This window comes from Mobula hypostoma, chromosome 4 (genome assembly GCF_963921235.1).
Source record: "Mobula hypostoma chromosome 4, sMobHyp1.1, whole genome shotgun sequence".
In the NCBI taxonomy this organism is placed as follows: domain Eukaryota; kingdom Metazoa; phylum Chordata; class Chondrichthyes; order Myliobatiformes; family Myliobatidae; genus Mobula; species Mobula hypostoma.
This window is the reverse complement of record NC_086100.1, coordinates 115,100,241-115,114,527: the sequence shown is the minus strand read 5'-3', so window position 1 is coordinate 115,114,527 and position 14,287 is coordinate 115,100,241. Positions and strand designations below refer to the sequence as shown.

The window sequence follows — 14,287 nt, the reverse complement described above, 5'->3', positions numbered from 1 at the left end:
TCCTCCCGCATGTACACACACAGACACACACTCGTTCCACATTTGTCCTGAGCCCAAATTTCCACAGTTGACTAGAAATGGTTGAGGCTCAGAGGAACAGGCCATAGAACCATTCTGCATGGAGATAAGAATGGGGTTATTGATGTTTAACCACTGATTATCTTCATGGTTGTGTGTAACACGAAGGGAACCAGAGGATGTGATGATTGTGCGGGAAGATGAACTTGTGGCATCAGCTGAGCCATGATGTTACTGAAGAACAGAGTGGGTTCGGGGGTCCACGTGGCGCTCTCCTACAGCGATGTCTTTTGTTCTGATGTAAACGAATGGACGGCTTTCCAACTTCTTAACCATTGCTACACCAATTGAAAGTGCTTTAATTGAGAAATAACAATAGCTTGTAACATAGCAAATATGATCATGATTGGGAACAAATTTTTATATAGCAGGAACAAATTGACCGGGAAAACTAGCCCAGAGGAATAGTTAATGGAATGTATTCAAGATAATCGGGGACCTGAGTTTATTTCCTGGAGCATAGGAGAATGAGGGGAGATTTAACACAGGGATACAAAATTAGGAGGGGTATACCCACAGTGGGCATCTCCTGTACCGAATAAAGTGGTCACTGAGTGTACATTCATGGTCTTCTGCTGCTGTAGCTTACCTACTTCAAGGTTCAACGTGTTGTTGTGATGTGTGGATATTTGAGTTACTGTCACCTTGAACCAGTCTGGCCATCCTCCTCTGACCTTTCTCATTAGCGTTCTCCCACAGAACTGCCGTTCACTGGATTTTTTTTTGTTTTTTCACACCGTTCTCTGTAAACTCTAGAGAGTGTTGTCTGTGAAAATCCCAGATCAGCTGTTTTTGAGTTACTCAGCCCCTCTGTCTGACACTGGCAATCATTCCACGGTCAAAATCACTTAGATCAGTTTTTCCCCATTCTGATGCTTGGTCTGAACAACCTGAACCTCTTGACCATGTCTGCATGCTTTTATCTGTCGAGTTGCTGCCACATGATTGACATGCCTGATTAACTATTTGCAGCAACGAGCAGGTGTACAGCTGTACCTAATAAAGTGGCCACTGAGTGAAGACAGGGTACACGCAAGCTGGTTTTCTCCACTCAGTCTGGGTGCAACTGGAACAAGAGGTCATAGGTAAAGGGTGAAAGGTGAAATACTGAAGATGAACCTGAGGGGGAGGACTTCTTCGCTCAGAGGGTGGGGCAGTTGTGGAATGAGCTGCCAGTGGAAGTGGAGGATTCAAATTCATTTTTAATATCTCAAAAAGATTTTGGATCAGTCCGTTTATGGGAGGGGTATGAGGGCTATGGTTTGGGTGCAGGTTGATGGGACTCGGCAGAATAACAGTTCAACACGGAATAGATGGGCTGAAGGGCCAGATTTTGTGCTGTAGTGCTCAAAGACTCTCTGACTCCACAGTTTTCTAGAACATCAGGTGGTGGATACCTAGGGGACAGATAAGTGCCTTGGTGATGTCAATTGTAAGTCAGGAACATACAAACACTTACTGTTCACTCACAAGTTACAGCAACTTGTTCTATAGCTCAGTACGTGCAGTAAAACTGATGTACAGCCAGTGGATTGTGGCTAATTGGGACACATTGGGGCCCGTACATCTTGGCCCACGTGAGCGGCTGCTCAAGTTAGCCGAAATTGCAGTATTGTTAGTTTTTAACAAATAGTTAAAAAGGTATACGAGACAAACTACTATTTAACTGTCATAAATGACGTACTTAAATGAAATACTAAACAAAGTAGAACATCATCAAAACTATGACAGCACTATAAAACTATGTATTGATTCCTAATAGTTATAGACAGAATTCAAGCAACACACATCAAAGTTGCTGGTGAACTCACTCACCAGCAACTTTGATGTGTGTTGCTTGAATTTCCAGCATCTGCAGAATTCCTGTTGTTTGCGTTTATAGACAGAATTCATTCAGCATAGCTGACGTGTTCTTTTGATTTACTGTAAATGGACAAAATCAGCGCAGGCACCTAATGCAGATATAGACTGTCCTTAAACAGTGTTTTCAATGCCTCCAAATCTTAATTTATTTGTACATTCAGGATGTTTATCAATACCTACAAATTCTTCATTGTGCCTAACTTGTTGAAACAGTGAAATTGTTTCATTTTCAGCCATGGCCATTTCTGTGTCTCCAGTCTCGGATTTATGGGTTCCCTGGAGTACATCTGATACAAATTGTGGAAGGCAGTGAGAACACCAAGTCTCCAATGTTAGCATGGGCAGGTTTAGTGGAATGACAGAAAGAGTGTACCATCTGTCATTGCACCCATCCGGCACAAGTGGGACGTCCCAGTGGCCAAACATTTTCAATTCCCAACCCCATTCCAATGTGTTGATCCATTGCTTCCTCTTGTGCCAAGATGTGGAGGAGCAACACTTTATATTCTGTCTCGGTACCCTCCAACCTGATTGTATGAATATCGATTTCTCCTTCTGGTGAACAAAATCCCCCACCCTTCAGGTATTCCCCACTTTGACTTTTTACTTCTATTACTTCCCCTTGTCCCCTCCTCCTTCCCTTTCCCCTACTGTCCACTCTCCTCTCCTATCAGAGTTTTTTTCCTCCAGCCCTTGACCTTTCCCATCCACGTGGCGTCACCTGTCACCTTACACTAGCCTCTTTCCCCAGCCCCACCTTTTAATTCGGGCATCTACCCCCTTCCCTCTCAATCCTGAAGAAGGGTCTTGGCCCGAAACGTCGACTGTTTACTATTTTCCGTAGACGGGGCCTGATCAGCTTTTTACGTGTGTTGCTTTGGACGCCCTCCTCCCTATTCAGTATCTCCTGTTCCAAACACAACAAGGTGTGCAGATCTCGCAATGAAGTCCTCAGGCAGCAGACAGGAGAATAGAAAAGGTAGGAGAGGAACTAGAATAGGGAGTGTGAAAGATCAGAAGGGGAAGAGTGAAACATGACAGGAAGTCGTAGGTATCGACAATTGATGCGGTCAGTTTGAGGCTCCCCAAACGTAAATGAGGTGTTGCTCCTCAAACCTGAGTGACCTCATCGTGGTAGAGCGGACCATGGGCCGACATGTCGGATTAGGAATGGGATTGGGAATAGGATTGGAATTGGGATTGGGATTGGGAATGGGAGTGGGAATGGAAATGGAATTGAAATGTTTGGCCAGCGGGAAATCCTCCCTGTTGCGGACGGAGCGGAGGTGGCCGACAAGGCAGCCCGTCATTCTGTGTGGTGTTTCACAGATATCGAGGAGGCCGATCTCGGAAGAGCGGATGTATTTGAATCGATTTTTCTATCTCCCTGGTCATCTCTGAATGTGGTGGTTTGAAGAATCGAGTGTGTGTCTGGAGAATTTGTTGACCGACACGCCATAAGAGGAAAAAGAATGTGAAGTAAAAATGGTAAATGTTGGGAATATTTCTGCACCCCCAGAAATTATCAATGAAAAATACGCCAACAATACTCAAGTAGTGAATCATACCTTAAGTTAACTATTTGGGAGAGTGCAGAAATTTGTCTTCCCGATGTTACGGGGGTAGGGTCCCTGCCCTTCGAGACGGGCGACTGGAGTTTAGTTCTCCAACGGGGACCTTGTTTTCGTTTTCCTTTACCCCATATTTAATATTAATTTAAAAAAAATCGATGTCCATCTCAAAGTTAAATAGCTGTGGTAGATCCTCACGGAGTTTCAGAGTAACTTTTTTTTTGGAGAAAAATCAGATGCTAGACATACTTGTGGGCGGCGGAAGTGTTGTGGGTTTCGGGAGAAACAGTTTATTGTGTAACGGTAAAGCACTATTTTTGGAGACAAGCCAATTTCCTCACATATTTTAAACACCTCGGCATGTTCTATATGTAATACATTAGATTGTGCGTGAGAGGAAAAAAATATTTTTGTTATCTGTGAGAAGTAATCAAACTATTCAAGATCGTTGATTGTCATTAATCAGTACACGCGTGTAAATGAGAAATAAATTGTTACTTCAGATCCGATGCAGCAGAAAAAACACAGTAAGCATGAGGTACACAATAGAGCTCCAAATAAACAAGGGGACTGTGTCTGCATAAAGTGGTGCTAGGTACTGGAGTTTCTCTACATAAGGTGACGGACAGGAAATGCTAAAGCAGTGGCGGTGGGTTGGATTAATGGTGGAGCTTGGATCACCCTGACTGCTTGGGGGAAGTGAGAGTTTTTGAGTGTGGATGTCCCGTCATGGATGCTGCATATCCCCTTTCCTGATGGGAGTGGGACAAACAGCCCCTGACTAGAGTGGTGTCAGTTCCGCATTGAGGTGAGTGACGTTATCTACACAGGTTCAGGAGCCGAATGGTTGTAGGGTAATAACCGTTCTGTGGCAGTGCTCCTCGTTAATGTGCAGTGCTTTGCCTGTGAGGGACAGGTCTGTTATCCTCCACTTCCTGCAGCCTTTTCCCTTCCTGAGCACTGGTGTTTCCGTACCCGGCCATGAAGCAACCCACCAGGCTTCTCTCCACTGTGCACCTATAGATGTTTGTCATGTTTCACATGACATGCCGAGTCTACACGAACTTCTAAGAAAGTAGAGGGGCTGTTGTACCTGTTTTGTTTGGCATTTACAAGCTGGGTCTAGGACGGCTCCCGTGGGATGGCAACGACAGAGAAGTTAATATTACTGACTCCACCTCCGATCCCCGAATGAGGACTGGTACATGGACTGTGGTGTCCTCCTCCAGTAGTCAATAGCCAGCTCTTCGGTTTTGTTGACACTGAGTGAGAGGTTGTTATGACACCATTCAACCAGCTACCCAATCCCCGCCTATCACCACATTTGATTCGGCCAACAACAGTGATGTCATCAGCAAACTTAACTATTCCACTGCAGTTTCTCTTAGCCATACAATCATAGGTAGAACAGGGGCTACGCACATGTGTTGTTGGAAGTTGTGAAGGAGATGTTACCAGTCCGTACTGACTGGGGTCTGCATGTCAGGAGATGGAAGATCCAGCTGCACAGGAAGGTATGAAGGGCTAGATCTCGGAGCTGAATCGAAGGGATGATACCAGTGTTGAATTCTGTAGTCAATGAAGAGCCCTAATATAATTTCCCAGTAAGACTCCCCAGCAACAGTCCCCTATGTTGACCCTTGAACTCAGAATCTACAGCAATTTGTTCTGTCCTTACATCTTATTGTTTAACTGCACTGCATTTCTCTGTAAAGGTGACACTTTACTCTGCTTTCTGTGACTATTACATTGTTTACCTGAACATACTGTTGTTAGCAATTGATCTGTAGGAAGACTGAGTAATCAACTGATCTGTATGAAGACTGAGTTTTTCATTCTATATCAGTACACAATAAATCAATCCGATTTCTCATCAGCCCTGTTGAAGCATATCTATATCACTGAAATATGGAATGAGCAATGGCACCGAGATGGCAGAATAAAGGTGCGAAGTGCATTTTATTAAAATAAAGTAATGAAGGTTCAAAAATCCTAATGCCTGAAAAGTGAAACTGTGAGATGCTGTGTTAGAATGTAGACCACACAGTTAACGTCTTATTACAAATTGAGTGTGATGGGCTCTTCAGTGTGACGTGCTGTGAAGATCTACCTTGTCCAGGTAGACCTTTTGTTTCTGCTTGTTCTTGCCCCACTGAACTTTTTATCTGCATGCTTTGACTCAGTTTTGTCTCCGGTTCAGTCCCTTCCTCTCTACATCCGTTGCACTTCGTATGCTCTTGATCTTTTCAATGATTTCAAGTTCCCTGGCCTCGATCATCTTACTTTCATGATGGATGTCCAGTCCCTATACTTCTCCATCTCCCACCAGGAAGGCCTTAAAGCTGTCCATTTCTTTCTGGACACCAGACCCCACCAGTTCCCCTCCACCGCCACTACCCCCTGTCTGGCGGAACTGGTCCTCACTCTAAATAATTTCTCCTTTGTGTTCTCCTACTTCCTTCAAACAAAAAGGCGTAGCCATGGGCACTCACACAGGTTCCAGCTATGCCTGCCTTTTGTCAGCTACGTGGAACAGTCTGTTCCAAGCCTATGCTGGTATCACTCCCCATCTTTTTGTACGCTACATCCTGCACCTACATGGAGCTCGTACACTTCATCAGCTTTACCTCCAACATCCACCCTGCCCTCAAATTTACCTGGTCCATTTTCAACACGTCTCCATTATCTCTGGAACAGCTTATCTACTGATGTCTACCACGGACTCTCGCAGCTACCTGGACTACATCTCTTCCCACCCTATCACTTGTAAAAATGCCATCCCCTTCTCTGAATTCCCACGTCTCCACTGCATCTGCTCTCAGGATGAGGGTTTTCATTCCAGGACGAAGGAGATATTCTCCTTCTTCAAAGAAAAGAGCTTTCCTTCCTCCACCATGAACCCTGCCACTTCTCCATTTTGCGAACACCTGCCCTCACTCTATCCTCCCGTCACCCCAGCAGGGATGGGGTTCCTCTTGTCCTCACCTACTACCCCATCAGCCTCCATGTCCAGCACATAATTCTCTGTAACTTCCACTATCTCCAACGAGATCCACCCATCTAGCAAATCTCTCCCACCCCCTATATTATGCTTTCCGCAGGGATCACTCTTTTCACGACTTGTCCATTTGTCCCTCCCCATTTATCTCCCTCTTGGCACTTACCTTTGCAAACGGAACAAGTGTTACGCATGGCCCTACACCTCCTCGATCCCTACCATTCAGGGCCCTAAACAGTCCTTCCAGGTGAGTCGACACTTCACCTGAGTCTGTTGGGGTCATTTCGTGCTCCCAGTGTGAGACTACACTGACATATCGGTGAGACCTGACATCGATTGGGAGACTGCTTCACCGAGGGCCTATGCTCTGTCTGGCAGAATAAGCAGGATCTCCCAGTGGCCACCCATTTTAATTCCACTTTTTCCATTCCAACATGTCAGTGCACGGCCTCCTCACCTAACGTGAAGAGGCTTACTCAGGTTGGAGGAGCAACACCTTATATTCTGTTTGGGTAGCCTCCAACCTGATGGGATGAACAGCGATTTCTCAACCTTCTGGTAATGGCCTCCTCACCTCTCGGTCACTATTTCCCTCTCTCATCTATTTCCTTGCCCGTCCATCACCTCCCTCTGGTGCGCATCCACCTTCCCTTTCTTCCATGGCCTTCTGTCCGCTATCAGATTTCCCTTCTCCAGCCCTTTGTCTCTTTCATCAATAGACATCCCAGCTCTTTACCGTTCCGTCTCCCGGTTTCACCCACTACCCAGTACTTCTTCCCCCGCCCCACCTTCTTAACCTGATTTTCATCTTTTTTCCAGTCCTTATGAAAGGTCCTGGCCCGAAGCGTTGACTGTTTACCCTTTTCCATAGATGCTGCCTGGCCCGCCGAACTCCTCCAGTCTTTTGAGTGTGTTGCTTGGATTTGGCATCTGCAGATTTTCTCTGGTTTCTGATGCGCTCTTACTCTCCCCGCCCCAGCGATTTCCAACAAATGCTTTAAACCACCCAAGAACTCCAAATTAAGTCAATTAGGGAGGAAACATAGGCGGAACAAATTGTGAAGCAAGTGCCGGGGATCGTTGGTTGTCCTAAGGAGAGGCGCGCCAGGGAGTGCTTGGGCCAGTTTCCCTATGTTCACCCGGAAATTACAGCATGAGCTAACGCGGGGCTAGTTTCTCCCAATGTTCAGATTTTGTTATGGGTTATCGAGCTCCTAGCTCCAATTTAATTACGATTAGTCATTATAAAAATTGAAATGTTTCCACCTGTTGTGGCTACTTTATTTTTCTGGCGAGCAGCAAAGACCCCGCGCTTCCATGCACCAAAGCGCTGGTTCAAACGTGTTTTTGAGAGCCCTCAATATAATTGCCAGGTCGGTGTACAAGATGTCATCTTATTAGTCATGCAAAAGCTATTCATTTCAGCTGCATTTAATTTGCTTGCAGATTACGTCTGATATTGATTTACGAATAACGCTTCAATAAACGAGATCTTTCGCATTCCTCAAAGAGGTAATGATGCCAGTACAAAGTTGTCAGTTTGAAAGAATCCTTACTATTTTCCCCCGCAGATTCCTGCTCCGTTTCTGCAGATGGCAAATGGCTGTGCTGGAGGAATTCTGTGACTTTAACTACTAAATCGGATCCTGGTTTGTTGGAAATCGCTGTTCCGGTGCTTCCTCCCAAAATACTAGTTTATCGAACGTCAGCATTTGCGGTGTCCCTCCGAAAATGTAAAACATGACCTGCGTATAGTTTCATTCCCTTGTCGTTGATACATATCAACTAACCTTGCAAAATTAACCATTTGACCCCCTTTGACCCAATTTGCAATGTTTCAAGGGGCTATCAATTTTAGCAGTGACAGAGGACCCTATGAGATTTACACAGTTTGACAAAATTACAGGATTGCCTACCAACTTCTTCCAAACAGGCGAGCAAACAGTGAGAACGTTCATCTCTCATGTTATTATTTAATCTTTTCAAAATGTCAAAGAGCAGATCATGCCAAACCTGCGCGGAGATTCGCTGCGATTATTCTATTCAAAGGGGACGTTCAATACGTGATGGGACTGTTCGAATAGAACGGCTAAAATTATTTACAGTGAAAGTTGTTTAGAATGAAAAGGTGACAGTTTCAGCCAACCCTCCAGAACTCCAATGGAAAGAAAACGCCCTCCACAGCTAGCGTAGTTCTGTTCTGATTCAGTGCGTCTCTCTCTCTCTCTGTGCTCAGTTTCTCCATTCATTCGCTGTGAATCGCTTCATAGCATTTACAGAGAGGCGCAAGCCTGCGGCTGTTCACATTTCCTTCTTTGCCTGTCAGGTTGCTGGGTGCGGGCATTTTAAAGAGCAGTTAAGGAGTATGCTGGCTACCTGATCTTTGGAAACCTCTCGCCTGTCACCTTCAGCTCTGTCCATCATGTTGGGACGCCGACAGGATGACTTCTCTCAAACCTGGCAAACTCTGCTTCTTGTTAGCTGCCTCCTGTGTCCGGATAGCCAGTGGGAGACGTCCCACGATCAGGAGGGGTTTGGTGATCGCCGCAGCCTTTTTGCTTTATGCCTTCGTTGTGATGCAGTGCAACGTATTATTCCAGGTCTGGGTCGTTGAATATGACGGCAAGAGGGATGCCGAGCCCGTTAGTCGATTCCCCGGCAGCCTTCGAGCCGGGGAAAACGAGCAAGAGAGGATTACCTTCAACCCCAATGTGGTGTACATAACACTCAGATCAAAAAGGATAAAACCGGCCAACATCAGGGGAACAGTGAGGCCCAAGCTCAGGAAGAAATGGAAAACTAAACGCGCACAAGCTGCGCAATACAGTGATCCCAGTTTATTCACCGGTCAGGACAATGAACCGACAGACCAAAGACTGCGGGAAGTGGAGGACTCGACCCTTTTACCTCTCGCCAGAGTTAAGGTGGAACGTAGGTTGAAAAGTTCAAAAGAAACAGGAGAAAGGAGATCCCACCAAGTGGGAAATCCAGACACTGGAAGCAATATTAGGATTTACAGCGACCGCGCTCCTTTCTGGCTCAGCACGGCGGACATCAATGCCATGCGCTTCCTAGCCGATTCCAGCATCACTCAGATCCACAAGGTGCCCCGAACTGGACGCCGACCTCTGATCTTATTTGAAGGAGTCGGCGAAGATCAGCACCCAGTTAATTGGCGAGAGGTTGATGCTGGACGCCGGAACCTGCCAAAAGCGACCGGCTGCCGACTGCGGTGCGGGGTTCTGAAGAGACCCGTGGATGTCAGCGAAGTGTTTGCTTTCCATCTGGACCGCATTTTGGGGTTGAATAGGACTCTTCCCGCCGTTGCCAGAAGGGTTCATTTTGTTAAAGGTGAGCACCAGGTTACTTTGGGGTGCTTTAGAAAGTAGCCTCCAGACTACTTGTGTGGGAAACCCATCTGCAATCTGTGTGTCCTGGTTGAAGTTTCCAGTTGGATGCTCCTGCCCGCCTGGTGATGGCGCCCTTGCTTAGAGCAATTACTTTTCAAATCGTGGCGGGTTGCTTTCTAAACTGGAGACCTTCAACCAATGGTGCGCCGCAGGAATTAGGGCTAGATCTCTTGTATTTTGTCATATATGATTTGGTAGAGCATGTTGGTGGCATAAATTGATCTAGTTACACGGCACAGAACTGATTATGCGAACCAAGCTGCCTAGCTATGCTAGTCCATTTTATTTAAAATAATCCCATTCTACCTTGGAAATGTATTTCTTTTTCCTTTGCTGTCCTAACTATAGTGGATAGAGCCGGTATGCGTAAATTGAAGTTAAATTCAAGAACTTTCAACTATCTGCATCCTACATGTGGTTAAAGTGGAGCCAAACATGATTTAAGGAGCTAAATTGGGATAGGGATTCTGAACCTAGATTTCACTTTAACAGTTGCAGTAAAATGTTAAAATAGGTCCAGATACAAATAATATTGATAAACATATGGATAAAAATGTTGTGAAATTTGTTAACTTAGCAGCAGTACAAAGCCATACATAATATAGAAAAAATAAATCAACTACAGCAAATATAGATGTATATTGAATAGATTATATATATTTCTATTTTGCACCATTAAAAAATAGTAGTGATCATGGGTTCAATGTTCATCCAGAAATCAGATGGCAGATGGGAAGAAGCTGGCCCTGAATCATTGAGTGTGTGCCTTCAGACTTCTGTATCTCGTTCCTGATGGTAACAGTGAGAAGAGAACATGTCCTGGGTGATGGGAGTCCTTAATAATGGATGTCACCTTTGAGGCCCAGCTCCTTGAATATGTCTTGGATACTATGGAGGCTAGTACCCAAGATGGAGCTGACTAACTTTACAACTTTCTGGAGTTTCTTTCAAACTTGTGCAGTAGCACCCCCCCTCCATACCAGACAGTGATGCAGCCTGTCAGAATGCTCTCCACAGTACACCTATAGAAGTTTGAGTGTTTTAGGTGGCAAACCAAATCTCTTCAAACTCCTAATGAAATATGGTCACTGTCTTGCCTTCTTTCCGGCTGCATCAATATGCTGGGACCAGGTTAAATCCTCAGAGATCTTGACACCCACGAACCTGAAATTGCTCACTCTCTCCAGTTCTGATCCCTCTATGAGGATTGGTATATGTTCTTTTGTCTTACCCTTCCGGAAGTCAACAATCAGTTCTTTTGTTTTACTGACATTGAGTGCTAGGTTGTTGCAGCAACACCACTCAACTAGCTGGTATATCTCGTTCCTGTATGCCCTCTCATCTCCATCTGAGATGCCTCCAACAATGTTTGTATCATCAGCAAATTTATAGATGGCATTTGACCTATACCTATCCACACAGTCTTGGGGTATAGAGGGAGTAGAGCAGTGGGCTAAGAGAAATAAAGAGCCAACTCATGGCAAAAAATGTCAGCTCTTTATTCCTCTCCATTGATGCTATCTGATCTACTGAATTCCTTCAGCATTTAGTGTTACTGTGGATTTCCAGCATCTCAATAAAATAAAACAAATGTGGAATAGGCCCTTTGGCCCTTCGAGTGGTGCTGCCCAGTATCCCTTATTTAATCCTAGCCTAACTGCAGGACAATTTGGATTGTGGGAAGAAACCCATGTTGTCATCAGGGAACGTATGAACTCCTTACAGGCAGCTGGCGGGAAGATTGTGTTCAGAAAAAGCTCATTCTTATGACACCTGTGCTGTTAGTTAGCCTTGAAATAGATCTACCCTGGCAGTTCATTAATTACATGATAAACCACCCAGTAAATTAACATATCTACACTTAGCAAGGCCCTTCAGGAATGTCACTTGTAGGGCTCTCATCAAATGTGGGCTAGTTGGTGGCTTGTTCTACCTGATTGTCAATTTCTGGGCCTTGTTTCGGCTACTGTCCACATTGGTCTTTCTGCTGACACACCAGGAAATATTTACTTCATTGGTAAACACGAGGAATTCTGCAGATGCTGGAAATTCAAGCAACACACATCAAATTTGCTGATGAATGCAGCAGGCCAGGCAGTGTCTCTAGGAAGAGGTACAGTCGACATTTTGGGCCGAGACCCTTCGTCAGGACTAACTGAAGGAAGTGCTAGTAAGAGATTTGAAAGTGAGAGGGGGAGGGGGAGATCCAAAATGATAGGAGAAGACAGGAGGGGGAGGGATGGAGCCAAGAGCTGGACAGGTGATTGGCAAAAGGGATATGAGAGGATCGTGGGACAGGAGGCCCAGGGAGAAGGAAAAGGGGGATGGAGGGAAAAACCCAGAGGATGGGCAAGGGGTATAGTCAGAGGGACAGAGGGAGAAAAAGAAGAGAGAGAGAAAAATGTGTGTCTATACATAAGTAACGGATGGGGTACGAGGGGGAGGTGGGGCATTAGCGGAAGTTTGAAAAGTCAGTGTTCATGCCATCAGGTTGAAGGCTACCCAGACGGAATATAAGGTGTTGTTCCTCCAAGCTGAGTGTGGCTTCAGGTTGGAGGAACCTTTTACTTCATTGGTGGTTATTTTTGCCTTGGGGCTAGCAGATGTCCATGAAAATGCATGGAGGCAGAACGGTGCAGGAAGACCAACCCTGTCATTATGGCAGCTTTCTTTCAGATCGGGGGTGTGTTCCTATCGTTATTGCTGAGTGCAAAATCAGGGTCAATGGATATCATTTAAATCTAAAATCAACTTTGAAGTGTTAATGGTGCAAAACATTACAGCCTGACCACGTGAGAGTTGATTCATTGCCCAGTGTCTAACTAGTGTGAGATGGGAATAAACCAGAGATCATGTTGACACTGAACAGTGCCTTGACTGGGCTACACTTGAAGATGAAGTATAGTTCAGGCCACTGAAACAATGTAGAACTATATGCCTCTGGGCTCTCTCCAATGCCAGCACACCTTTTCTTAGATAAGGATTCCAAAACTGCTCACAATACTCCAAGTGAGGCCCCAGTGCCTCATTCTTGTTCTTATTATTCTAGTCCTCTTAAATGAATGCCAACATTATGTTTGCTTTCCCCAGCACTGACTCAATCTGCAAGTTAACCTTGAATGAATCTGCACTGGGATTCCCAAGTCCAGTTGCACCTGAGTTTTGAACTTTCTCCATTTAGAGAGTTGTCTATGCCTTTATTGCTTTACCAAAGTGCCTGACCATACACAATATTCCATCTGCTACTACTTTGCCCATTCTCTCAATCTGTCCAAGTCCTGTAGACTCCCTGTTTCTTCAAAACTATCTACCCCTCCACCTATCTTCATATCGTCTGCAAGCTTGGCCATAAAGCCACCAATTCCATCATCCACATCATTGATGTACAATGTGAAAAGAAGCAGTTCCAATAAGGACCCCTGCAAATCACCACTTTTCGCCAGCAGCCAACCAGAATAGGCCCCCTTTATTCTGACTTTGACTCCTGCAATCAGCCAACCTTCTATCCATGCTAGTATCTTTCCTGTAACACCACAGGCTCTTATGTTAAGCAGCTTCATGTACGGCACTTTGTCAAAGGCCAATCCTTTGTAAAAGGTAAATCCAAGTAAACAACATCCACTGACTCTCCTTTATCTATCCTGCCTGTTACTTCCTCAAAAAAAATTCTAACAGATTTCTCAGGCAAGATTTCTCCTTAAGGAAACAACGCTGACTTTGGCCTATTTCATCATGCGCCTCCAGGTACCCCAAAACCTCATCCTTAATAATGGACTCCAACATCTTCCAAGCCACTGAAGTCAGGCTAACTGGCATACAATTTTGTCTTTTGCTTCCTTCCCTTCTTGAAGCGTGGAGTGACATTTACAATTTTCCAGTCCTCTGGAACCACTCCAGAATCTAGTGATTTTTGAAAGATCATTACTAATGCCACCACAATCTTTCAGAACCCTGGGGTGTAGTACATTGGGTCCAAACGACTTGTACACCTTCAGATCTTTCAGCTTCCAAGCACCTTCTTGGTAATAGCAACTACACTCACACCTGTCCTTTGACACTCTTGAATTTTTGACACACTGTTGTTATCTTCCTCAATGAGGACTGACATAATGCTTGGAGTTCTTCCACCATTTTGTTGAGACCAGTCAGTTGTGGTTGCTTGTTAAAAGCTAGATTTCAATTACTTTAAGTTATGTATTCACTTTTTTATTGTGGTTTGCTGCAAGCTGATGCTCTCCATTGATTTTCATTCATAAATTGCAAAAATACAAACTATTGTAGTTCTGGACATTATCTTTTCAGTTTGCTGTGCACTGTCATGAATTGTTTATGAGATGTAGTCATTGCTGACAATGCCAGCATTGATT

General features: G+C 44.9%; 2 protein-coding genes across 2 annotated transcripts in view; one reads left to right on the top strand and one right to left on the bottom strand.

The window, feature by feature from the left end:
- The window catches only part of tmem144b (transmembrane protein 144b), a 109,704-nt gene extending 104,963 nt beyond the window's left edge, over window positions 1-4,741 (bottom strand). The window contains exon 1 of the mRNA XM_063046405.1: window positions 4,606-4,741. The gene's annotated coding sequence lies outside the window, so the exon portion shown is untranslated. The remainder of the gene's footprint in view (window positions 1-4,605) is intronic.
- Window positions 4,742-7,771: 3,030 nt separating this feature from the next.
- gask1b (golgi associated kinase 1B) overlaps window positions 7,772-14,287 on the top strand; it is a 37,492-nt gene continuing 30,976 nt past the window's right edge. The window contains exon 1 of the mRNA XM_063046402.1: window positions 7,772-9,861. Within this exon, the coding sequence (XP_062902472.1) occupies window positions 8,952-9,861 (910 nt within the window). The 5' untranslated portion in view covers window positions 7,772-8,951. The remainder of the gene's footprint in view (window positions 9,862-14,287) is intronic.